Source organism: Sycon ciliatum, chromosome 2 (genome assembly GCF_964019385.1).
Source record: "Sycon ciliatum chromosome 2, ocSycCili1.1, whole genome shotgun sequence".
Taxonomy (NCBI): domain Eukaryota; kingdom Metazoa; phylum Porifera; class Calcarea; order Leucosolenida; family Sycettidae; genus Sycon; species Sycon ciliatum.
In genome coordinates, this window is record NC_088644.1 from 50,237,038 (window position 1) to 50,264,765 (window position 27,728).

The window sequence follows — 27,728 nt, forward strand, 5'->3', positions numbered from 1 at the left end:
CTTTAAAAAAACGAAATCTGCACAAACAAAATGACATCCACCATCGCAATCGGTTGCGTAACTTTTCGCCAGGCAGGTGGCTTACCATGCCGTCAGAAATGACGTACTGCTCGGATTATGCTGCCAAAGGTAACATCCTGAGTTGCACACTCTGCTTAATGTACATGTACTCGTGTTACCTACTACCTGTAATAGTGTTTTGTTACTTGGAACCCCACAGCTTAAAGTCAAAGAGAACAGTGTACAATATTTCTCATTACATGTTGATAGTTAAGCCGTTAGCGACAATTTCTAAAATGACAGGGGAAGAGGAAACAAAACAAAAAAGAAGTGAGCGTGCAAACTTGAAACATTACCAATAAACCAGATAGGTCTGTCCAACAAGTTGGATGGAGAAAAAGGTCTGGATCAGCAACTCCTCGATAAAGCGTGTCAAGACTACTCGTAATGATAGGTGTAACGTTGGACTGGGTGATTGTCATGGCAGCGCGCTCTAGATAGGAACGCGCATTCACGCAGTTGCTGAGAGGGATACACGACAGTGAAATGAGCGCCGCTCAGCGAACGACACATTTCAATTTCAATATGTCCAATAACAGTCTGCAAGTTTGTGCCTGTACCTCTGGCGAGACGTGTCAAATAGATGGTTATCGATGACACAACTCACTCCCATAAAAGGAAGCAAGCCTAGTGGCAAAAATGATAATTTATTGACTTTTGAGTGTAACATGTACTATGAAGAGTCATTCGAGAAACGACTATAGAATGCTAGATCAGGTTCTGCATGTCACTACAAGCAGTACCACATGTTCAATTTCACACACGGCCGTCGGCTGTCGACTGCAGCATCGCTGATCTACGCTAGTCTAGATGTCTGGCCATATAAACGAAAAACAGGTACAAGACTGCTTAGGTGACATTCTCAGTGACCTTTGCAACGCCCACTGCACTGCACACGTCGGTAGTGTGTCGCATGCAGACGTAGAAGGAAAAGCATAGTATGAAAGCTAGGACCACGCGAGGCTGTCCATAGAGAATACGCACGCGCTTGAAAGATGGGGAGCAACTTCTACCCACGGCATTTACCTCTCCTCCAGATATCTTTAAGTAAAGTTCTTCATTTGCTGTTGTATGCACCAGTTTACCAATAGTCTGGGAATTTCCGCCGCTAGCCACTCAATTTCCAACGCTAGGAGCTACACATTTTCGCTCCACTTTAAAAGCCACTACTGCTGCTTCCGGTGTTGCCATGCGTGGATGTGTGCACGCTGGAGTGGCCGCTGCTGAGGCTGCTTCCGGTGCTGCTGTCTTTCGCTGCGTGAATGTTGGGCAGAACAAGCCGGTGTTTCGAGCTGAGGCATCACCAAGAGGCATGTGAAAACAACCAGGACAAACAGGAGAACACTAAATAAGAACAGGTGGTACAACGAGTTCATAACCCCCATGAGTGGACAACTCCACTTGGGTCCTGTCCGGACAGAATTTCAAGTTGACGTCATTCTCATGATGCAATATACGTATAATGAGTTGACGTATCCTGGACATGTGCCGTGGACAAGTCTGGCTTGACATTGTGCAAGGAAACACGTGCAATACGTTTAAACCCTGTGCAAACATCGTAAATCACTCGTCTGAAGACCATCGCGTCATAAAGAATGAGGTCAACTTGAAATTCTGTGGAACAGCGGGGTATGTGGGGTTTGCACACTCTGGGTTGGTACAGCACTGTCAGGCGCCGAAGAACTGGGAGTCAGGGTTCTAGCCTAGCCCATTCCTATTATTAGCGAACACAGCAGTTTCGTTCTTATTCCATGGTATAGTCTTACATGTACATCTGTGCAGAGTTATTCGTCTGAGTGTCCAGTATAGTGTACATTACGGTTCGCGTTCTTATCTGCAAAACATCCAGGCTACACCGTTCTTAAAAATTGGTAAAATTCAAGCCTGGCCGTTCTTCGGCGGTCCGCTCTTCGGGCATGTGTGCGTGCGTGTGTGTGTGTGTGTGTGTGTGTGTGTGTGTGTGTGTGTGTGTGTGTGTGTGTGTGTGTGTGCAGGGGCATATGTGTGTGCCTGTGTGTGTATGCGTGTGTGTATGTGTGTGTGTGTGTGTGTGCGTGTGTGTGCTTCCTCCGGAAACAAGATGTAGTGAATTTTTCACATGACTCTTCAAGGGATTACTGTCCTCAACAAAAGTGTTTTTTAATGGAAGAGAAACACTTCTACATGCTCAATGGACATGTGCACATTATCTACAGGATCGATTGATGGGAATAGACTCTCAGTCTGCGTCGCCATCGCTTGATTCATCACGGCTGGAACCAACCAAGTGGCAGTCGCGTTCTCTCATGTCACGGAGCAGCTTCTCAGCGTCCTTGTCATCTTTGCTGTTACTAGTACGTGATTTACACCCGTGCCTTACAGGTGGAGACCGGGGTGGTGGGGTCCTGCTGATACTCTGGTACCGACTTGGCTCTCGAGAATGCCCCGGAATGACGCGTACTGATAGAGGTAGAGCCAAAAACTTTGCATTTCTCTTGTGTTGTAGTCGTACCATCACGTCCCGACTGCTGCGAGGAGGTCTCGCCTGTCCTCCTATGCTACCAAGGCGACATCGGAGTGGACGCTGCTGAAAAAGGCAAAGATCTTCCAGTGAACGACGACTTCGATTTTGAACTTTTTAGCTTTGCTGCGCTGCGCGAAGTGACGAGTTGCACGTCTTTGCAATCGGAGCTTTGACATCTTGCCGACCTGTTCGCACTTTGGCTGGTGTTTTTGGGGATGACACGGATTTCAAAATGCTAGATGCTATGCCTTTCACACTCTTCTTGCTCCTCAGTGCTATTGTCCTGCTCTTCCTTTTCTGAACCAAAAACTAGCAACGCCGAGCAGTGAGCCCAGTGCTTTTGTTGGCAATGACTAGCAATGCCGAGCAGTGAGCCCAGTGCTTTTGTTGGCAATGACTAGCAACGCCGAGCAGTGAGCCCAGTGCTTTTGTTGGCAATGACTAGCAACGCCGAGCAGTGAGCCCAGTGCTTTTGTTGGCAATGTGCTGGTGGACAATAGTACAAAACATCGCCGCTGCGCTCGGTTTACGGCATGACACCTTCGCCTTGTGATGATTGTCGGCTTACCAGAATGAGAATCATGCCTTTCTACAGTTTGGATATGTCATCTGTTGGTGTTTTAGGCCGACAGAGCCACATAGAGATCGACAGAACAGCAGCGGAAATTAGTGAAAAAGTCACGAAGTTTTTTTGTTTCCGAAGGAAGTATGTGCTTGTGGCTGTTGGTGTGTGTTTGTGTGTGTGTATGTGTTTGTGTATGTGTGCATGCACGTGTGTGTGTGTGTGTGTGTTTGTGCGCATGTGAGCGTATTAGTTGAATGTAATATATACAGTATAAATAAAGGAATGTAAAGAGGGAGAGGGACACAAAAAACACAACAGAGAGAGAGAGAGAGAGAGAGAGAGAGAGAGAGAGAGAGAGAGAGAGAGAGAGAGAGACAGACAGACAGACAGACAGACAGACAGACAGACAGACAGACAGACAGACAGACAGACAGACAGACAGACAGAGAGAGAGAGAGAGAGAGAGAGAGAGAGAGAGAGAGAGAGAGAGAGAGAGAGAGAGAGAGAGAGAGAGAGAGAGAGAGAGAGAGAGAGAGAGAGAGAGAGAGAGAGAGAGAGAGAGAGAGAGAGAGAGAGAGAGAGAGAGAGAGAGAGAGAGAGAGAGAGAGAGAGAGAGAGAGAGAGAGAGAGAGAGAGAGAGAGAGAGAGAGAGAGAGAGAGATAGAGAGACAGAGGGAGAGAGAGAAAGAGAGAAAGAGAGACAGACAGACAGACAGACAGACAGACAGAGAGAGAGAGACGCAAAGGGAGAGAGAGATGGAGATGGAGAGAGAGAGAGAGACAGAGAGAGAGACACACACACACACATACACACACACACACACACACACACACACACACAGGGAGAGAGAGAGAAGCAAAATCCCTTACTGTTTTTCTGACTGCTGAGTCCAGGCCTTCTTAGGTGGCTGAGTAATCTTTGGGAAAAGGACTTTCCGCTTATGTGCAGTGTCCCTCACTGGTCTGAAACACCATATAAAATTATAAATAGAGCATTGGGTGATTATCAGAGATTCACTTGCATCATAATCACATTGCAAATTAGCATGGTGACCTCACAACAGACAATGGTGACATCATACGCAAGGTTCATCAGAGTGGTGACATCACAACAAACCCTGGTGTCATCACAGCGGAGGCTGACGATGCCATAGCAGAGGCTGGTGACATCAGAACAGACCCTGGTGACATCACAACAGAGGCTGGTGACATCACAACAGATCCTAGTGACATCAGAACAGACCCTGGTGACATCAGAACAGACCCCGGTGATATCAGAACAGAGGTCCAAAACAGAGGCTGTGGTGATATTACAATAAACGCCTCAACAAGAAAACAAAACAACTAAAAAAAGAAGCACTGCTGTACCTGTTTGCAAGTTTCTTTGCTGGTGGTTTTCTACGAGGTGCATCCGGTCTGCATGTTGACATAGAACAATTCACAGTAGATAAGTGATGTAGATTTGCAACAGCTCAAATAAGAATTATCTGTGGAAGTGTCTGGTACATACTTCAGTACCGTCAATACCAAAGACCTGCATTTCCGAGACATCCGAGGGGTAGCTAGCCCACTGCGGATACACACACATGCACGCACCCAAGCATGCACGCACACATACACCCACCCACCCACACCCACGCACACATGTGAACACACACACAAGCATGTGAACACACACACAGGTGTACACATACACACACAAATACACACACGTGCGCACACACTCACACCCCGAAAACGAAGCGAACATACAGGAGAAAACGCAGGGGCAAACAGAATTTTCACTTGGCTTTGCGAGACTCACTTCTTTCTGCCAGATGGATGGACTGAGGTGTCGCTTGATCCGCTGGAACTATGGCCGGTTCAAGCACAACACATTTAAAACATTCAGGCATGGCATGGATACGTATGCACACAGGCAACCGACATCATAGCTAGCAAGCGCATGTAAATCATGTAAGTTGAAAATCATTATATTTTGCGAGTCAACTTTTTTCACCATCTCTTTTCAACCAGGACAAAGTAAAGTCGGCCGAACGAAGCCTAGAGGAGGAGAATCATCCTGTCCACTTCATCATCACGATACTGATATACAATGTAGCTACGAGACGACTTAACTAGAAAATCCACAAGGAAACCGTTCACTCACCGCCGCGCTGACTTTGGTCTGAGAGTTTCTATTACCATAAAAAATGTACGAGAGGCACTCAAAAATAAGCTACAGACGTATTATTTTCGCCCTCTACTCTTTTTGAAAGGCACGAAAGTCGTTTGTCCACTTTCAAACCAGGAACAAGACATACTAACGGTCATTTTCAGCTGCTCCACGAGTAGGCATTTACCAAATCGGCCGGCCAAAAATTCGCCGAAAACAGTGGTTTTGAAGAAATCACCGATCTTTTCGCCGGATAAGCAATTTTTCGCCAAAAATCGATGTTTTGTTGCCTCAACAGAATACAAACACAATTTCTGTAGCCATTATCTGCGAAAGGTGACTGCTACTTTAGGCATTTCCGAAAACGGTGAGCAGGAAAGGACGCCGAAATCAATGGCTGTCAAGAAATCGCCGATAATTGCACGGGATTGGCAAATTTCGCGCTGAATTCGCCGAAAAAGGATGTTTAGTGCCTCTTCAGCGAGCAAGCAAAAGTAAATCTGTATTGGGACAGGTAACTACTTCAAGTACTGCTTTGAGCCGAATTCGGACTCTGGGGCTCATAATAGAGAGGTTAAGTTTCACGTAAAGTTCTTACGTCCGTGAACTTTTACGTCAAAAAGTGAAAAAACTCACGTAAAATTTAACGTGTTTTACGCGAGTTGACTGTCCCGCACGTAAGTTCATGACGTGGGTTTTTGGAAGTTTCGCTTGGTTATCCCGACCGAATTTGTGTGAGTTTCCGGAGTTTTATCGAGTTTGTTGGAAGATTGACATTTGTGCGAACTAAACCCGAATCCTGCCAAGCAATATTTCACGTCACGTCGCACGTGTAATTTAACCTCTAAAAATTACACGTAACGTGAGATTTGCACCGCGTTTTGAAAAAGGGCAAAAAACGTGCAACTTAACCTCTCTAATATGGCCGAATTTGGACATTTTCTTGGCCGATCGAAAAGCGGATTAGGCGGAAAAATCCGGGCCGATTTGGGAAATGCCTATCCATGAGCACAGGTAATGTTCAACAAGGGCTGCAGATCAGCATCCATTCCGGCTAAACAGCTAATAATACAAGTAAACCTGCGGCCTGAGACTGAGTACATGAGTACATGAGAGCAGTCATGCAGGAAGTAGTAAAAAAAAGGTTTTGGGGCAGTTCACAAACGTGGTATTATCTTGACATGATTGTATGGCAAATAATAATGAAAAAGAAAAGAAAAAGAAAAAGGACCAACCCTGCCCTGCCAGTTATGTGGACTTACGGGGTCCCCATGGCAAATAATAACAGTAATTATTGTAAATAATCGATGCGGAGACAACAATTTTATAATAGCAATAAAGAGGACAAATTGTACTGTCATCGCCACACTACAACAAAGTCATGAAGGTTTACCAAAATCGATTTTCTTGTCACAATCATCAGTGGAAAGCCGAGACTGAAGAGAAACCATGCTGAATCAATGATTAATATACATTCTATAATGATTGTGTTACGGGAACAAAACAAAGTGCTAAAATAGAATGAGGGAAGGTGAGACAATAGAAGTGAAGTGAGAGCTAAGTCCAACAGGGGCGAGGAACTAATTGCAATGCTAGAACTGTGTAGTGAGACAAACAATCATGCTGTGCACCTACGAAAACAATCTTAACGCAACTACATGTTTCTTCTGCTTACAAAGATCAGGCTTATGCAAACGAATACAAACAGCCTCAAGTAGTTTCAACTGACTAGCGTACCGTGCACGACAAAGAACAGAAAAACTAAAATCATCATACACCTGCAGACACTAAGGGCGAGACAACAGATGAAGAAAAACGGCAGACTTCGTACGATCACCATTGCGCGAAATCGCGCATCTATGAGCGACATCCACATAAACTGCTGGGACCATGGTTGTGTACTCGAATCTCATTCTGAGCACCCTTTTTTCTTCCTTTTTTCAGCCGTTTTTTTGCAAAAAGTCCTCGAGCTCGACTTTTTTTTATCGATCGTTCTAAGGAAAGACGAGTGGACAATCGATCAACAGGGCCGAGGGAAAATGCGTCTGGTTGGAGTTCTTGCGTGGCACAGGATGACCAGACACACATATAGATACATTGCGACGATCTTATCTGCACAGTGTTTCCTAATACCGCACGCACGACGGTAAGTACAATTCATGTGATTTCAAATTGTTTGTGATCTACAACGTCGCGAGCAGGACGGAAATACAGCAACAGCACGACAACCGTTATACCAGGCAGTAACCAACAGTCACCTCCGTCACATTCTCCAGATCAGAAGGCAAGTGAGGCAGTGAACATGAAGAAATAAAGTATGAAAGAATGAAAAGTGAATAATTCAAAAATCTCAGAAACGTTGAACGTAAAAAACACTGAGAACAAGAAAAGTGACTTACTTCGATGGCAAAAGACAAAGCGAATGTTCCTCGTATGGACCTGCCTCTTGCGGAATCAGCCACACTGTGGAACAATGTGTTTGATTCCACAAGGGATGGCTACCTGCTCCTCACCAACCAGCCTCCACGACGGTGGTAAAGTCGCCAAAAATACAAAAGTTGAACATTTTGTGCATGCATGCAATAGAAAATTTGTGCTGAGTATGTCGAGTGGCCATTCGCACAGGACAAAGCCGTTGCGCAAGCTGTGACCCTGAAATTTCGTCCATTGGTAGCGAGGGTAACCCTGAGCTGGAAAGTGTAAGGGATGGCATGCTACACTCCCCCGCATACGCTTGACAGCACGATTTGAGGCGTGGAGTAGTAATATACCAGTATCTTACTACCCCCTGATACCTGATGCATGGACGTCGTCATCTTCATCCCGCAGATCGAAAATGTACAGGTGTCGCGTGATTTCGCGCAATGAATCACCATCCGATTCCTCGTCTCCACCGACCGCAACCTCGTCCTCCGTCTCATCTTCCAACTCGTCTTCAGTGTGGTCCACTGTGTCATTCTCCTCATCCACACCGATCGGTCCCAGGCTCGCTTCATGTTGCTTAGCCTCTGTTCGTTGACACCTCCTTTGATCTTGATGGTAATTCGTTACCATTGTTGTTGTTGTTGTTGTTGTTGTTATTGTTGTTGTTCCTGTTGTTGTTAAAACTTCTGTTCCCAGTGTCTTCGCCGGTGCTTGACATCCAGAACTGTAATAATTCATTGAATAATTGGCCGTTGATCGTCTAGGTCTTTGAATGTTGATCGTGTTGTTTTCTCTGTTGAATTCCGTTCCCTTCAGCCTTCTTTCTCCTTGTTCATGTTCAGTGCTTACCTCATCCATATTTGCCCGTGCCACCGACACCATAGACTCAGCCCCAGCACTGCCGATGACAGATGCAGGTGGCGGTTCTGGGGGAGGCAACGGCGGCGATGGTGGCATCAGCTCATCACAGCGTCCTCTTTGGTCTGGAGCTGGATGTTGTTGTGGTGTACTTTCTTGTGTTGTTATCGTACATTGTGTTGTGGTGACAATGTGCACATTATCCATCTCCACGGCTCTCGATACGGGTAATGGAGGCACTATTGCCAACGACGGCAATTGTGCTAACGATGGCTGTGACCGAGGGTTCTTAGGTGGCCTGCCGCGTTTGGGCCGCAGTGCCCGTGCCGAGCCAGTTAGCATGTGCAGTGGGACGTGCTACTTGATACGTGCGTTCAGATGTTGAAGAGTCCTACCAACGTACCGACTACCGCATTGTCGGCACTCAAATTGGTATACCAATTTAGATGCGAGTTGGGTTGGTAGGACATCCTTCCTCACCATGAACGCACGTACCGTTGTGAAAACGGGTACAAAATGTACCGCGTAGTACGTTTGTTGTACAATTTTCCGGACCACGCGACTCATGGATAATGAGAGGTTACATTTCCAAGGGAGAGATAGATATGTGGGACATTTGTCCGGGCCAAAACGTATTTCCTTTTTATGCAGCCTTTTGCTCATGAGTTCCTTCAAGAGATCGTCGGGATATCCGTTCTTTAGAAAAACTGATTTTAGGAAGTCCAGTTCCTCAGCTAGTTTGGAAGAGGGGCAAATACGCTTTGCTCGATCCACCAAAAATTTCACGGTTCGCGTGAGACTCGGTTTCTCTATATAGAGGCCGAGTTTTCCGCATCCGTAGGAACGCCACCACCCTTCAAGGATCAAGGCGCAGATGCAGCTCCTAAAGCGGTGGGAGGTGAGTAGATCAGCTCACCAGCATGTGGTCAAAGACCGAAAATCCCATTCACTGCATCCATGTTCGATCCACCAAGTTACGCACTAAATTCACCTTGTATTGGTACGAACATTACGAGTCAAAAATTATGTACTGGCCGGTGAGGACTCTTCAACATCATGTTCCTCTGACCGGTACTGATAACCCGTGCGAGCGTGAAAATTTGTTGCTTGTCCCTACTTACGAAGTAGTGGTTGCGACTTCGGCGATGATTTGTAAGAAAGGGTTTGCTCCCTACACCGGAGCTCGCGCTATTCCGCTGACGTACCAGCAAAAGATACCAGTTTATACTATATTATGTTGCACTAGGCTGCATGCAAGACTGCATGTGTATCAGGTTTAGTACGTTCGGTGTTACGAGAGTGGGTGCAGTACATTGTTTTATGTTGTCAGTAAAATACTCATACTCGCTCGAATACTCGCTCGTTTTTTTCAAAGAGTACTTGAGTCCTCAATTCTGGCACTCGTTTCACCCCTACCTGAAACACTGTGTATTGAGCAGGGAGTGGTGCTTTCTTGCAGGTTTGCGGAGTCGAAGGTTCGATGGACTTCTCGTGTGCTCTGGATGGCAGTCGTGAGTCAGTCAAGTGTCAAGTAAAGTTGGCGGAATATCGCGAGCTCCAGTGTGGGGAGCAAACCCTTCCTTAGTAATAGTAGATTTTATTATTTGACTAGGGGAGTCCCAACAGGCATGGCCTTGTTACAGGGAATCCTAGGTGTATCTTTGCGAGGCGTGACCTGGTTGGCCGGAATGGATGCTTCTCTGCGGCCCTTGGTGAACATTACCTCTGCTCGTGGAGCAGCTGAAAAGGACCACTAGTATGTCTTGTTCCCGGTTTGAAAGTGGACAAACGACTTCCGTGCCTTGAAAAAAGAGTATAGAGCTACAAAGCTACGTCTGTAGCTGATTTTTGAGTGGTCTTCGTACAATTTGATGGCAATAAAATTATTTTAGACCAAAGTCAGCTTGGCGGTGATTGTACAGTTTCCTCGTGGATTTTTCAGTTGTTCCGTCTCGTACTTATGTCAGTATCGTGATGGTGAAGTGGACAGGATTATTCTCTTCCTCTAGTCTTTGTTCGGCCGACTTTGCTTCGTCCTCGTTGAAAAATGATGCTGAAAAAAGGTCGATTCGCAAAATATGTTGATTTTCAATGTAGATGATGACATGCGATTCCTGGCTATTCCTTTTTGACACATACACATACACACCACAAACTCCGACAGGCACTGGCTGTTGGTTGCAACCCAGGAGGATGAAAGAAGAGCTACGAAAATGAGAAGGAGAAGAAAGACGTGTGCAACTATATTCGTTGGGAATTGAGCCAACAACCTCTCGATTGGAAAGCAACTGCATCTGCCACTGCACCATAACAGACACATTCACGCTCACAACCCAAGGTCACATGACACGTCAATCCAAACAGTTCGTGCTCATCCCCAGTGCTAAAATGAACAGTTGAGATGTGCGATGAGGGCAGAAGCAAAGATTTCATCACGGACCCCGTGTTCGAACGCACTACAAAACCGCTCAGAAAAATCTTACTCCTTCTTTTGGTGCTTTGGTCTCATCTTGTTCCTTTGTACCATCTCATTCCTCTGTCTTGCTTTCGCCTCTGCAGTGCATGTTGACACAGGGAACAATGGAAGTAAAAGCACACAGCCATTATCAGTACGTGCATTTTCGCGTTGAAGTCGACCGATAGGTCCACTTCGTCCACATCGAAAGTGATTTTAGTTATCAGCACACGAAGAGACGAGACCAGTTGTAAAGCTGATGAGGACTTTTCTACCATTACAGTCAAACCCGGTGTAAGCGACCTCTGGGTTTAACGACAACCCGCTCTTAACGATCGCCTTTCCCTGCACCGACAGTTCTACGCAGACACTGTGGGACCTGATCCTAAAGACAACCTGGCTTGAACGACTGCTTTTGCTTGCACCGCGGGTTTGGTCGCTTAAAAACTGCGCTTCTCAAAGCAGTACAAGATGATTAATGTCTCGCCGTGTGCTAATTTGTTTCCTCCTACTACGTATTGGTTTTAGTTATACTACAGGAACAGACAAGCACATGGTTGAGAGATGAAAACATGTGTGTGGTGGTTGCATGCGAACACCATACCTTGCTGGTGACGTTGGTCTGTCAATTTGCCTTGAGTGGTCAGTGACCAAGCCTTGCCATCTTCCATCGCCAAGAGGTCGGCCATGGAATGGTCCGAAGTCCTGAACGACGCCAGAGGTGTAGAAAGAAAACAATTCACGAGTTAGGGTTGGTCGCTAAACCAACTGGGACACAGTTAGACGGAGTTTTCTGTATCTGCAGGAATGCCACCACCCTCTCGGATCAGGGTGCATTTCAAGGTGCATGCTGTATAAGCAGAATTATTCGCTGGCATTTAATTTCATCTTTTTCGTCCAAGGAACCTTTGGACTAAATTTAATGCCGGACTAATGTCAATTTTTCCAGCTTTTCAATACAGGTACACTCTTATGATCCACGAAATTTACAACCGGACGAACTCCGTTTCTTTTGAGTTGGACGAAATTATTGACCGAAGAAATTTTTCTGCGTGTACAGTATGCAGCTCCTGAAGCGGTCAGAGATGAGTAGTTTAGGCCATCAAGAGGACTTTAAATCCCATTCACTGCATCCATGGGGAAAAACAGAGATGGGGAATTTCCCATGCGCAAGGTCCAATCCCGTATGGTTTCTGTTGACATTGTGTTGTCAATGTGAAGAATGCAGTAGACATACAACATAGCAACCGCAAGCATGCACAAAGAACCAACAACCAGCTGTTGTGTTTAAACAAGCGGCGGGGCGTCAACAACGTGAAGACAGCGATCAAAGAGACCAACTGAATCGACATTTCAAATCGGCTTTATTGTACATGGGTTATTGTACATGTTCTTCGCACTACATGTGCAATAATGGCATTCCGAAATGTCAATTCAGTCGATCCTGATGATCGCCATCCTCAACCAGCTGCTGTGTCTTCCTCGAATTCCTGAACTCCAATCAAAGTTCAAGAGCAGCATACGGTCAAAGAGCAGTACACGACCTTGTCTAATGGCTGCATAACTCTAGACTATATTATAATTATGTTAACAAGTTACTTGTTGTCTGATGATTGGTTTTTGCCATGAAACTCTGAGTAACAACAAAACAACAGCCCTATTTACTTCCTCTTGTGTACCTCTTGTGCAAGTTACTTGAGATGGATGTGTCCGGCCCATCCTGCAATTGTTGGCCAAAGTGTTCCCATAAAGTGCTCCCATAATGAAGTATAAATCAAACTTCATGGCACAACCGTTTTGAAGATTTCTCTCACGAAGGGAACCAGGGCTCTCGCCAAGGTGACATAGCGGGGCGCGGCGCCCTCCTTCACTTTTTGACCGCCTCTTTTCAAAATGAATGTGCCACGCTTCAGAGTGCAAGCACAACCTTTTTATACGTATGATAAGTACACATATCATGTTGTAGCACAGCCGCATAAAATGGCTGCACAACAATGGCGGTAGAGTCACGATATATCGGTTCTGGTGACGACTCGCACGTCCATCTGCAGCTGCAAAATGTGCAACACGGCATTGCAGAGCAACTGTAATAATCATCCTATGCTTCTGGACGAGGGGTGCAAGCATATCATAGACTTCCCTACCGTTGCTCATCCTTCTCGGAGCCCGAGCCTCGTGTAGAGTGTGGCGATGGATCCTTGTCCTGTGTTGGCAGTGGAGATCGACTGCATGAAACATGTAAAATGCATTCCTACTGGAATTAGGTGTGCAAACTTGAACTCGGAAGGTGAGCCAATATATTATTATGATCAAGAAAGGAAAAGTCTCAGTACTCCTTGTCAGTTTTGTGCCATTTTGTCGCACTTGTTGACTGTATAAGATCTGGTTACGCTGGTGGACAGTTTGTCATAACTCGTAACATTTTTTTCCTTTTCCTTTCTCCTACTGGAATGAACAAAAAGTAATAGGGAATGGCCGAAGTGCTCCATCGGACGATGCCCTGAAAGTCGAGTCACAGGTAATGTCGCTCTAAATTCGCATGCACAGATCTTAATGCGAGTTTTCCCACCACTTTGAAAGAAGTAACTGGGTCAACTCACAGATCTGGTACGCTTGAAAGCAAAGTCCAGGAAAATGACGCAAACGGCATCTCAATTCTTCAGTTCAAATTCTTGCAAAGAATTTTTTTGTTTTTTTGTTGCCATCTTCCATAGGTCCGTCAAATAGTAGTAATAGGTTTTTGTGCCGGTATCTTCTCTATAAATTTAAATAGCATTATTCAGCTTAACCCCTTCATCCAACAACTGCTTCTCCTCTCAAGAGTTCCCCGTCATCTTTATGGATCGAAACAAGACTTGTCAGGTGTAATAATACTTGCTTTCGTGGAGTGTGGCTGGTGAACTATTCGTGCTGTGGTCCGCAAGCGTCGTGTGGTCTCGTCGGGTCAAATGAAAACCTATCACTAAAGAAAATTATATCCTTCACTAGCCTAGCTGGAGGAGAACAAAATCACTTACTAACAAAATCACTCACTTTAATACCGTGTCCTGTGGTAGCTTTGGAAGCCTTGTTGTGAACGGTGACTTGACTTGGCGCAGTTCCCGCCTTTTGTCACGGATACTCTTTACGGTGACCTTGCCTAGTGAGTTGATTAGAGCACAGTGAAAACCGGGTACGTATAGTCGTATACACAAACATTCATACGGATAAATGCACGCACCCACATTCATCGACATGTGCACACACATGCGCGCGCACACACACACACACTTACACACACACGCACATGCGCACACGCACATGCGCACACGCGCACGCACACCCACCCGTGCACACGCGCGCACACACGCACACACACACACACACACACACACGCGCGCGCGCGCGCGCACGCACGCACACATACACACACACAGTTCTTGAGTCCTGACGATGCACAGGAAGAGCTTCAGATTCGATGTTGCCAACAGCCCATCATAATGCCACACCTCCAGAGGGTGCACATCTCCGGCGTTCAACGGGAGTGAAAGTGCTAGAATCATTCCAGCCAGTGCCTTGCCACCGCAATCACGTACGGACTTGCTGACGAGCGTACACATGTTGCGACATGTGATATACTGTAAAAGCCATATATATATATATATATAACGAAGTGCTAACTCTAACCAGGTAACGAGGAGAAATCTGTCGTTAGAATAGAAATCGTTATACAGAAATCGATACATATACTGTCCTATTGAGCGTTGAGAATGAGTGAGAATCGTTACCTTTGGTACACGTAAACTAGTCAATTTTGGGAAATCGTTATATATATGCGCCTCGTTAGAATAATGGCTTTTACAGTATTCAATGATCCAGGGTAGTCTTTAAAAGCGGCTCACGACTTCGACAGGTAGCGGACAGGAATACTCGCACCTGTAACCTTGCACTCTGAGCTCCAATGCATAGAACAATAAAAGTGGCAACAGCTACAGTCCATTTCAAAAAGTATAGACTTCGGGTCTCACTTCGGGGGACGGAATTGCTGGAGCAAATCCAGAAACAAAATCCTCAAAAAGCTCAAACCAAAATTTGTATTACAGGTAGACTCCCTTTAATTCGAACCTCAAATTGCCAGGCCTTAACTTCGAATTATCCGGAACTTCTAATTATCCAAATGCAGCCCCATGCACTGATATGTATGTCAAAATGCTTGAAATCGCATGCTGAATATTTTTTGCACATTTTTATTTGCATCAACGAAACATAGGTGGTCGTACCGGTACGCGGTCATGTATAACGGATCATCAAAAAACTGGATCGACACAAAATCATTTTGACATTATCTTCATCTTCTAGTGAAGAAGTTGTCAGTCACTGCAACTTTCCTGAAACAATTTCAACGGAAAAGAACTGCGCTGCCTAATCCGCGTCATGAAAGGCCGTTGGACAGCAGCTTGTCGTTCTGAAGAACGGAAGTGGAGCAAAGGCATAGACAATATTTACGACAATAGTGTTGTTGTGCGCCAACATCTCCGCGCACGAGCTGGCGCGGTAAGAAAGGCCATTGAGATCCGCGAAGAGAGTCAGCCACCTGGAAGAAGTCGTCTTCAATCAAACCTTTGCAATTTGCCTCGCACGGGCTTGAACCAAATTTCGAGAGAAGGTGGGTTTCTTGAACGCTATAGTCGATCCTGCAGCGGACCGTCGATCGATTTTTGAGCTACTCTTGGCTAGAGAAGGAGAAAAGAATGAACTTCGAATTACAAGGATAGCAACTCAATCTCACTTCGAAATAACCGTTCAAAGGACATAGCCAATGTACTGTAAACAGCTCTTCTGTACGAAGACTGGGTTCGAATTATCCAACCGGCGCACTTTTCGTACTTCGAATTATGCATTCGATTTTGACTTGAAGTGACTTGCAGAAGATCGGTACGACGAAAAAGTTCGAACTACACGGAATGTTCGAATTACACCGTATTCGAATTAGAGGGAGTCTACCTGTATTTTGAAGGTCCCTGTGAATACTTTTGAAATGCGCCGTAGCTGGCTGGAGATGCAGCAGTTCAGTCCACATATGCGCTGTACTCTACATATCTCAGGCTATGATCAGGTTTCTCCCAATACAGGTGGAATCCTGATAATTCGAACCTCCAAATGCCCGGAAAAAACTTCTAATTATCCGGACATTCTAATTATCCAATCATGAACCCACAACACAATATGTATGTCAAAATGCTCCGATGGTCACGCAGAGTTGCGCTATGGACCTTAGACACAGATTTCATGGATACTGAACTTAACAGCACAGCCTGCTCATGCAAACTGAACTGACTAGTACAGTGTACAGTGAACTTCGAATTACACTTTGCTAACTTCGAATTATCAGCACAAATCCCACACATTTTCTATGTATGTGTGGTGGAATCCGTGGAACTTCGAATTAACCGGACATGTCCGGTTCGAGGTTCGAATTATCAGAATTTTGTATGTGGGAATCGTATTGACAGAAACCGGTCCTGGAAAAACTTCTAAATAAGCCGTATGTTCGAATTAAGCCATATTCTAATTATCAGGATTCAACCCGTATGTGACTACTCTTACCGATCATTTAACCTTTAGACACCTTACCTTCTTGTTGGGTTACCAACTGGTAGCTCTGCATTGACCGCACGTCAACGTTGTTTACTGACGATGTGGTGGCCGCAGTGGCTTCTGCTGCTGCCGCTGCACTAGGCGTGCCCGCTGCTGCTGCTGCTGCTCCTGGTGATGGTTCTTGGTCGGAAGACGTTCTAGGCTGCGTGCTATCGCTGGCCGTGTGCTGCGGTGGCAATGTGTCTCGCTGGCGTGCAGCCTGTGGTCGCGATTGGTATTGCGTCGTCGTGCCTTGGGCTGCAAGCGTATCCGCAAGGGAACGCATCGTTGCCACACCGCTGGACGCTGCTCCAACCGTGGACGCATGCCTCTGCAAAGTCCCTTGTGCCTGAGATTCATGTTTCTGTTCCACAGTGCCCGGATGCTGCGGTGGCCTGTTGCTGCCGCCAGTAAGCTTACTTCTGCTATATCTGGTGTATGCTCGAGCCCTCTCTTTCGGGTCGCCCAACATAGCAAGGGTCAGCTGGCCCCTTCGAGGCCTGTAGTTGCCTGGTGGGGGAAGGCCTGGAGGAGGGGCAGGTATCACCGTCTCTTGGGACGGAGCGGTGGTGGCGGTGGTGGTTGTGACGATGGAAGTGGACCCTACAGCTGGCAGAAGTGAGCGAGATTCCTGCGTAGTTCCTCTCCCGGCCGCCCGCCCTCCAGTTAGTCTCGGGAACGTCGACTCGCCTGCTTGTGCAGCGCCAGCCACGCAGGGTCTGTTAGGCTGGCTTGCTGCACCCGTAGGCAGGGATGATACGGTGCTCGCTGCACCCATGCCACGACTGCTGGCTTCTTGGAGAGATGCGTCGCGTATGGCTGTGTTTCGATTGATCACCGTGGTGCGTATGGGATTATTTCCTAGTGGAAGGTCAGACACACTACATGTGATCTGCGCCGGCTGTGCTTGTCTTGCTGCAGTGCCCGGTATGGCTGGCAGTGTACTCTGCTCGGTGCTTCTCTGTGCTGGCTGGATGCTCACGGAACCTTCTCCGCGCCTTGGAGCACGTGGGGGATTACCCCTGGGTGGATTGGTTGCCATAGTAGCAAGGGAGTCTCTTCGTGCTGGCCGGATACGCGTGGAACCTTCTCCCTGCCTTGGAGCACGTGGGGGATTACCCTTGGGTGGATTGGTTGCCATGGTAGCCGGTTGATTCCCCGAATGATCGTACCCTGCACTGGAGTGCCCGGCGGCGTCAGGTTGCTGCGCAATGCGCCTTAGCCGCCGCGTCCGGTGATTTAGTGCATCCTCAGGATCGCCTATGGCGCTGAACTCGTCCATGGGTGCTGCCGCAGCTCGATTTGGATTGTGCGGTTCCACTAGGGCGTCGTACACGATCGGGGTGCGTCCCGTTGGTAGTGCTAAGTCATGGTGTTCTGCCACGACGGGATGCACAGCATGATATCCAGGTTGAACGGGAGTTTGGAACATACCTCGACTGGCCGCAGCTGCTGGCTGGGCTGATGCGACGGCCTCTTCTTGCACCCTGCTCTGTTCGCTGTCGGCAAGGAACACTGACGTGTCCGTGGATGCGAGCGTGTGGAATGCACGCTGGTCCTGGCCTGGTGGCGGTCTCTCTTGGCTGCCGAGTGGGCCTTGACGCCTTGAGCGGGCTTCCACTGCCGTGGGCAGCAGCTGATTGGAAGTTGACCTTATGGACAGTAGGTTACGATTCGGCCGGTTAAAGTGCTGATAGCTTGGAGGGGGACCGGCAGGTGGTTGTGGGTGTGGAGGTGGCTTGTAGCTGGTCGAATGCGTCGTTTGATACGGATCAAAGTCGTCAGTGCCGACAACAGCAGAGGAGCGCGTAGTGTTCGGGCCAATGGCCGTCCCATCGAAGAGGAACACCAGGGGGCGTTTGTCTGCCGAATCTGACGAAGCTGCTACTTCCGGCAGTGGGGCAATACTGCTCCTTTCCTGGTGTGAAGATGCCGCCGGGTTCACTTCGCGTCGTCTGGGTGTGCCAGCGCCTCTCAGGTATTGAGCACGAGCTGGACCTTCGGTTGGTGGCGGTCCAGGGGTTGCTGCAGGAAGAATGGAAATGCGCAGTAGGTTGTGCAGTAGGTGGACATCCGCCCCTAACCTGAACCCCCAAGCCATCGCCCAACAGCTGCTCGATTTCAGGTGCGCTCGCTGAAATCCGACCCGAAATGCAAAACTGACGCGCTGGACCAGTTCAGAGTAGATCACCGCACTTGTGCATATGGGTACGCACAGCTGTATTTGTGCCTTTTTCCAGAGTCTCCAGGGCCGTGAAAGTGGAGGGCGCCAAAGATGCACTCTGGGTCCGATTTCACCGAACGCGACCGTAGTTGAGTCAAGAGTACATGAACACGAGTGTGCAACTGAGCAACTAGTCTGGTCCACAGCGGAATATTTTGCTGTTATCACCTTTTCAGAACCTTTGACGCGTGGCGTACAAAGTACCCTTAAGCCATGCGCCTGATGACGTCCTTCATCACAAGTTGGTGCTTTGCCGCTTTCAAAACGAAACTTCAAAGCTTTTTCTCCCGCTTCTGTAGCTTTTAATGGGTCAATGCCATAATCGTAGTGCAGGTTCAGTGAAGCCGTGCCGAGCTCACGACCACGGATTCGCAGTGCATGCCTCGTACAACCAAAACAAGCAGAGTTGTAAAGTCTACTTATTGCGTGATCTTGCTTTATCCCATGCTCCGTGGTACGATACGATTTGGGCAATTTAAGTCAATCAGCGGCCATTCTGAGTCGGTGTAGAGCAATATTGTTTTAGCCCGCAATTTTAGTCCATATCTGCTTCTTGTTCTACTGTTATGGTAACAAAATGAGAAGGACAAATGTTACGAGTTAATAAATGTCCACCAACGTAACCGGTTCTTATAAAGTCAGCGAGTGCAACAAAATGGCATAAAACCGACAAGGAGTACGCATATGCATATGTACATTTTCGAGGAGTTTCGAGGAGCTTCGTTTTTTTTCGAATAGGCCAATAAGGCCATCTCTTCAGAAAAACGAAACTCCTCGAAAAGTCAAAGATTGACAATTCAAACGCGCCCTAAATATGGGACCATTAGTGTTGGTCAACATCTAACAGTTTTTTAGGACAGTATATGAGATACATGGATAGTACCACTCATACTCTGTGTATACCGTTCTCCCTCATTTTTTCCCCCGTGCTGATGCACTCGTGGGAAAATTCGCCGGTATACCCCTCGTACTCAAGGTATAAACCATACTGAGAGCATGTACCAGACAAAAAAGGACTCGGGTCCAACTAACTTCATCTACGAATAAAGTCGACCTACCCTTATAACGATAACCTCTATAACAATAGACATCCTTAGCAAAACTGTGATAACACTAAGCTTTACAGTACTCACTCCCAGCCGCGACTAAATACGTTATCGGGTAACGGATAAACGTTACAGAGCTCAAAATAACGGGCCGATGTTCGTCATGGTAATTCTGAAAAAAAATGCAAAAACTTGCATTGTTTTGAAACTGGCGGGAGATAAAAAGCACGTGCAGATCGAGATGAGAGTCGAGATTGCTTCCTCTTGTGACATTTAGCTTTTTTGGCGAGTTTTGCCTTTCAGTTGACAATGTCTGCGTCCTCTGCTTCGTGCCTTTCACCCTCTATCCCATATGGGAAATAAAGAACCAGTTCCACGGCACTCCTGAGGAAGAAATTCATCGGCCTCTCCCAGAGGTGCTGGAGCTGGAGAACCCTCACAGTCTTCGGTGCGGGGTTTAGGAGAGGTTTTCCAAGCACCTGGGAACAGCGAAAACTCATTTTCGCCGTACTTTTGCTATTCCAGAGTAAAATACCTTGCCAAGGTATTCTTTCGGAACGACAGCAATCTAATCCCTGGTTCAAAATTTGAATTTACCGCACCTGTTTCCACGAAAATTCATATCGCCATGGTTGTTACGACTACTTCGTTTCAACTATAACAAACATTGTGCTAAGGGAAAAGTCAGCTGGAACGATCCGAAGTACGGAAAGGTTTGCGTTTACGTTAGCGTTTTTTAGCTAAGGATATCTAATATCACCTTTATAACGATAATTATGTTTCTGCCAAACAAAATCCATCCGTTGACTTGTGTGTAAAATGCCTTACCTCTATAACAATATTGCTATAACGATATTACCCGTATTATTATTATTATTATTATTATTATTATTACTTGCATGTACGCGTTGGAGTCAACCATGCAAGCATGATCCACAACTTCGCTTATGCTGAACATGATAAACAGGACTATGACAGGGGAAAAAAATTGAGCTAGAACGATGATATGATATAATAATTATCATATACAATGTAGCTCATGGGTATTGAAGATATGTCATTTATGAATATGTCTATATGTCATTGAATATTGCAGCCTGAGTGATAATAATAGTGCTATTTCCTGAGTTGGACTGTTTCAGGATCTGTCGGAATATCACGATGAACAGATCTTCATACATAGATCTCGCCATGCGGGTCGGTCATGGCCAATGGCTCGCAGGCTCTGCAGAGCGTGTAGGTTCCCGAGCAATCCGGCATTGGCTTGGCGCAGATCTCCCACCAATGCCTGCGGCAGGGTCGTCCGCGGTCTACCCCTACAGCATTGCTGTTGCTGATTGGCGAAGTACGCGAACATAGCCATCACAGCTGGGATTCATCTGCCATCCGCAGGATGTGGCCAAACAGCCTCCAGCGTGATCTCTTGACCATGACACTCAAGGGTGTCAAGAGGTTACCCGTATAGCGATATAAAATGGACTGTCTAATCAACATTTTCCATTTTATGGCAATATCTAGCAGGGAAAGCTTCACTTGATAAGTTACTGGGAAATGACGAAACGCAAAGGGGGCACCAGTGGGCACCGTGCTGTGTACATAATGTGCATGTACACCAGTTCTTATGCTATGAAGAGTGTAAAAAATGAACAAAATCCATGCATTACGACGTATGTGTATGAAATGAACCAGTTACCCCTATAACAATATTACCTTTATAATATCTCTTGGTCTGACGCAAATATCGTTATAAGGGTAGGTCGACTGTACCGCCGATATCGCTACTCAGTCCAAGTCTTTAAAGGGGAATGTTAGTAAAGCATCGGGGTCTCCAAAAAATCAGTGCTTTCAACCCATTGCGGCAAATGGAGTTCTCGGGACTTGTGCCAGTAGCTGTGAGACTTACTGTAAAACCAGAAAGTCTAACGACCAATAAGTTAACGTTTTTGTAATTTTGGCATGATAACGTGCAGAAAGTTTAACGATGGCTACCTGGCCAACCATCTGTATGCGCATCTTTACACAGACATCTAGCGAGAACGTGTTTTTCCTATAGCGAAAAATAATTGGTCGTTAAAACGTTAGACTTTCCGGATTGACAGTATCCCCTTCACCCCCACACCCCCACCGTTAGGAGCTGCATCTGCCATTGGGCTACCAGGTGTTAGCGGCAGTCGTTAGCTCCCTTCGGAAAAAGACACAAAAATTTACTTTTATAGAAAAGAAAAGGACTAAGGAACTACAAGTTACACTATAGTGTCCACTAACACCACCAGTTACTAAACAATCAGCTCATGCGATAACATTGAACGACACTGAAAGACGGTACTGACGCTCTACAACTAATTGGCTATCAGGTGTAGCACATCTTGGATGTGCACTCCACCATCCTTCCAACTTGAAGGTTCTACGTTACATGATAACATAGGAGGGGAAGATGAGCGCAACCAAGACAAGCACGAGCTGAAAGTCTCATGCATGTACATCCGCCAACGTCCTTCTCAGCCGAGCTCAGCGGAGCCACCCTTTCCCAACAAGTGAATTGTATCTAAGGTGGCTGACTGTAACGCCCAATCAAAAACTGCTTCTGCCCGTCCTGCACAGTACATAGTGTAAATGCTAACATAGGACACTCACTATGACCCAGGGTCCGATGCATTGCCGCTAATGCATTACTTGTACGCTGGCGTACAGTGGGCACAAGTACAAATGTTCACACACGCACAAGCACACATACATGCACACACACACACACACATGCACACACACACATACACACATACACGCAAACACACACACACACACACACACACACACACACGCAGAAGCAGAAAGAATCAAAATCTGGGACTGACCAGTCATTCAAATCGGGGAGGGGAGTGCCCAACATTTGAACTGCCATTCTGACCAGTGAAATCCAACCTGATGAAGAAAGTAGCACCGCGTTCGAGTGCACGGAACAGTGTGGGTAGTGCTAGGGCTGCGTAGCGCCCGCAGCTACTTTGTTCATGAGGCTGGATTTCACTGCATTTGTACAAGTAACTCCATAATGCAATCCACTTCATCTTCTTGTGCATGAACAGCATCCAAAGCTGGCATTTTATTTGCATACCCAGCCACGAATAATACGGAAAAGACGAATCTCCTAGCCAAAGTGTTTGCGAGCTACAGCCAGGCGCCACTGCTAACACCTGACCTGCACTCAGCTGGTATTTTAACACCCACGTCCACTGTGAAGTTCTCCATACAACCATTCTCTGTGCAGTCCGTATTTGACACGCTATCCAGACTTCCCATTCAACGTAAAACCGCTGGACTGCTGAACAATCGCATCCTCCGTGAAACAGCTGAGGTCACGTCACAGTCTCTTTCCGCCCTTTTCAACCGCTGCTTGCTGTCCAGTACTCAGCCCAGGGAGTGGAAATCTGCCGTTGTTGTACCTGTGTTCAAGGGAAAAGGTAATCCTTCTCACCCAGTCAATTACCGTCCTATATCGCTGTTAAATGCAGTTGCCAAATTGTATGAGTCTATGATTAGCCGTCAGTTTTACTCGTTTGTTGAGAGCCATAAAATTATCAGTTCCAGCCAGTTTGGCTTTTGTCGAAAGAGGTCAACAGTTGACCAATTGGTACAGCTTACCTCAATTGTTTCGCGTGCATTTGACTCTAAGTCTTCTTGTGACCAGCTGTTCCTTGATTTTTCTAAGGCCTTTGACAGAGTTAGTCATCATTTAGTTATTCAATCTGTTTCAGGTTGGTGTTCTCTTTCTGCCTGTTCTTGGGTGAAGGACTTCATCAGTGATCGTAGTATTTGCGTTCGCATTGGCCAAACTCTTTCTGACCCTTTGCCCATCACCGCTGGCGTACCCCAAGGTTCCCATCTCGGCCCGCTTCTTTTTAACCTGTGCATCAACTCCTTTCCTGATGCCCCTGCTTCTAGTACCCTATCCCTTTTTGCTGATGACTCTAATTTAATTCTTGTTTCTCCAGCAAACACCTCACTTCCTATCCATCATGCATTGCTCCAGACTGACATTGATAAGTGTTGTCAATGGTCATCAGCTACTGCCATGACGTTTAACACCAGTAAATGCGTCCACCTACCCTTTCAAAAACATGCATTAGCCCCCGGCCCGTCATCCCCCTTGACAATGAACGGTGTGCCTATTCAGAAAGGTGATAGCCACTGTCATCTCGGCGTGACTATCACTCCTTCACTAAATTTTTCTGACCATATAAAATCTATCACCCATAAGTTTCGCAGTCGTGTTTTTCTGTTGCGCCATATGGCCCATTTCCTTTCTGCTTCAACCGTGAATTTGCTCTACAAGTGTTACGTACGACCACTGTTAGAATACGCAGTCCCTGTCTGGTCATTCGCCGTATCCCATTCAGATTCGCTTACGTTAGACCGACTGCAAGCCGTTGCTGCTCGTTCATATCTGCTTTGTAAGACCCGGCACCCTCCTGAGTGGGAAACCCCGAAGCAGATTCTTAATCGTACTTGTGACTGGTCATCCCTGAAGTGGCGTCGTCAGATTCTGTCCTTGCTGTATTTTCATCATGTCTTTTACCAGTTTCCGTCTTTGCTAATTCGTTTCAAATTCAATTTATCCCTTAGTTGTCGTCACCCGTCCTCTATAGTTTTACCTCGTTCTGGCGCCCATTTCCTTAAATCCCCTCTCTTCAGTTTATCTGTGGAATGGAACAAACTTCCAGAACACATCCGCTGCGTTCAGTCCTCTGTCAATTTTCGCATTGCTCTAAAGGCTCATTACTCACAGCATAGATATTCTCTGACTGGAATTCCGAACTTTTCCGTTTGAGAAATTTTTTTTCCTTGAAATTAATCCTTGCTGGTTTTTTTTTCATCTAAATGTCCCGCTATTATCTGCTGAGGTGATTTCTTCCCTCGTCGATTTCTTTCCTGCTTTTATACCTCGATATTTAGGTACTTGTTTCCCTTCTTCCCATGCTTCATCTTCCACTCTCCTCTCCCCCATTTCCCCATTTTTCTTGCGATATTTATGTGGGAGACTTCCGTGATAAGCATCCATTTGCTTTTGGAGAATCCTTTTAAATAAATACAATACAAATTTTTGACAACTACCGTCGTGGACATGAAAATCCGGTCAGAGGTCAAGCGGCCGCAGGGCGCTGGCCATGCAGCCGTGAGTATGCGTACGGTAGCCACATTTGTTTATGCGCTGCAGCGCTGGTCACATTGGATCAACATGTCGCACTTCATGCAACCTTCCGAAGTCACTGAGTGCGCCGGCCCCGGTCATTCAATCGGATTTCCATGTCCGCGACAGTACGAGTTCTGTACAAGTACAAATTTTCGTTTGGAATTAACTTTCCCTATATTCGTTAGGGGGCACGAAATCACTAAAGTTTGCACCAAACTAAAGTTTTTTTCTGAACGTTCGGGGTGACAGACCTCGACCAAAAACGAAATTTAGGACAGAATGTGGGGAAACTGGAGGTTTCGGAACGTTCGACAGAAACAGCGGAGACTTTGAAAGTTATTTTCGGCCGCCCACCTTGTGAAGCCACTGTGCTACTGCTTCTCCTCAGTAAAAAAAAAAAAAAAAAAACGCAAGTTATCGTGTCCGTTCCCGAAGGGAACTCACGACGGCCGCCAACACCCGGTAAACCCTAAACTCCTCAACTCCTCAGTACTGTAGTGGATAGGGAAATCCGCTGGGATGTCAACGGATATGGCTGATTGGTTTGCAGGCCTGCCTGAGAATCATGAGGTCCGGAGTTCGAGACCCGCGCTGGTAGCAGGGAGCGTGTGAAAAGACTTTTTACGCCTAGTGACCTGCGCTGACACCCACGGTCAACTGGGTACTCACAGCTCAGAGTGAGGATAACAAGGATGCAGTTTACAGGGTTATGGGCCGTTGCACGCCTGATTGGTTGAGAGACTAACCTCCTCTCCACTGACTCATTTGTGAGGTCTGCTTTCGCCACTAAGGTGAACAGGCATCAGTAGTGGCGGCCTGCAGATACGAAGGCTAGTTTGTTTGTTTCTGAACATTCAAGCGATGCCGACCCGGACCCCGCGAATGCAATTATTATCCTTATGAGAAGTCAAGCGGCCACAAAGCGGTGGCCCTGCAGCCCCAAGCACTTAGAAAAGTCAAACACTTGTAGTGGTTAGGAGCATTAGCAAGTCGAATTTTCGAGTGAAATGTCCACAACCATAGCATATCTCAAAAGGTTTATTTCTCAAGCTCAAAATGAACTTACTCTAGTCGAAAATTGTTTCCTGCATGCCTGAATTGCTTTTCCATTCGATTTTCACTATGTTTCGTTTTGACATGCGTAAAACCGAACCGAAAATTCGACTACTGTAAATATACAAAATTTCGGCAATGCAAAATTTCGGCACTTCACGGTTTTGACATTTCGGCGGCGATTTATTCTCGGCGTGGGGTAGAGGGCATGGTATAGTGCGACAGATGCTGTGAAAAATTTCATCGGCGTTTTAATTTAGGCGTTTTGGGTCGGTGCCGAATATAGCCAAAATTAAATAGCTGCCGAAAATTTGTATATTGACAGTATTAGAGAGGTTGCGCACAACAAAAATTCGTTTCAATCCTCAAAGTTCAAATAACGAAAGTTGTTACGAAGATCCGTCAAAACGTGACCGAAACAAGGCAGATATACGACAAGTATTTCGCAACGTGGAGAACTAAAAAACTGATTCTTATGACTCCCCTGTCTTGACTCTTCGTACCCGCGCATGCGCCGCGCGTCGACCTACTACGAAAGAGTTCACACTTGCGTTTACCAATATTCGTTAGCTGTTTTCGTGAAAATATTCCCTACGGTGCTAAGAATTTTTGTTGTGCGCAAACGCTCAATTGTTGCTAATGCGTCGTGCTATCAGAGCGTGAAGACCTCCTTTCACCGGCCTCGCTACAAACGAACTGCCGGAGCATCACCACGAGGCAAGCCCCCACACAGCAATCATTCGCTTACCGGTCGCTGGGAACCGCTTGCTTGGACTGCTTGACCTCCTCGCCTTGGTGCTGGCCGTGGCTGACGATCAGTCAACTCATGTTGTCGACCGTCTCCAGCCGCCGGCTGCCGCCCACCACCATCGCCACCGTCATGTGCCCGTCCACCTCCTCCACGGACTGGCTGCTGCTGTCCGCGGCCAAAATTCCCTCCAGCGGTGGCCATTTGTCTGGAATAAGTTTTGTCCCCCTCTGTCTACCCTACAGCTGTATCAGGTATTAACGCCAGTAGCAGCACAGTTGCATTCTTCGATAGTTGACGGAAACAAGACGCGAAAGTAAGGTACGACACTTCGTAGCGGTGCGTTTCCAGTCGCGAAGAGCCGAATGTACCACTGGAAAGCTGCCCAGCGCAGCACGGAACGGTGAGTTACTGATAATTCTTTCTCATCGGTACACACTCGCAATGACCACTTCCAAGTTCTGGTGTCCCTCCGTCTCCGCTATTTTGTCATGGACACCCGGTTGAGTTACTGGAAAGAGACTGGGTCGCCGTACATTCATGCACTCCGCACGCTGGTCAGGTCTTTCCTCTGGCTACCGGCACACATAGTCAAAAGCATAAACATTGTGGACGACGAGCCCTCCGGTTGAGGACAATCATGTTTTGTCTACTGTCGTCGACGCACACGAATTCAGACAGTACAGTCACAACGAAGTCTGGACAGAGAACAAGGTGACCAGGCGGAACAAGTAACGAGGACAAGAGAGAACTGAGCAAATCTATGTCACAAGTAGATTTACTAGTCCTCACCTTGCTTTCACCTGCTTCACGTAGACTACGTGTGTTCAGTGCAG

General features: G+C 46.7%; 1 protein-coding gene across 1 annotated transcript; it reads right to left on the reverse strand.

Moving 5' to 3' along the window:
* Positions 1-235: 235 nt before the first annotated feature.
* Positions 236-27,673, reverse strand: LOC135810354 (serine/arginine repetitive matrix protein 1-like). Its single transcript, XM_065323846.1, has 11 exons — positions 26,893-27,673; positions 22,541-22,586; positions 16,634-18,661; positions 14,054-14,159; positions 13,165-13,245; positions 11,625-11,725; positions 11,049-11,118; positions 4,933-4,980; positions 4,497-4,544; positions 3,999-4,091; positions 236-1,352 (listed from the first exon to the last, which is right to left on the reverse strand). The coding sequence occupies exons 1-11, from the start codon at positions 27,094-27,096 to the stop codon at positions 1,217-1,219; spliced, it is 2,961 nt and encodes a 986-aa protein (XP_065179918.1). The 5' UTR covers positions 27,097-27,673; the 3' UTR covers positions 236-1,216.
* Between the last annotated feature and the right edge of the window lie 55 nt (positions 27,674-27,728).

Excerpts from the sequence above, each read along its gene's own strand:
- LOC135810354 (XM_065323846.1), bottom strand. The coding sequence starts at position 27,096 with ATGGCCACCGCTGGAGGGAATTTTGGCCGCGGACAGCAGCAGCCAGTC. Across the intron at positions 13,246-14,053 it reads CCACAGGACACGGTATTAAA|TCGATCTCCACTGCCAACAC; the intron begins GTGAGTGATTTT and ends TGTTTCATGCAG. Across the intron at positions 11,726-13,164 it reads TCCGAGAAGGATGAGCAACG|GACTTCGGACCATTCCATGG; the intron begins GTAGGGAAGTCT and ends GGCGTCGTTCAG.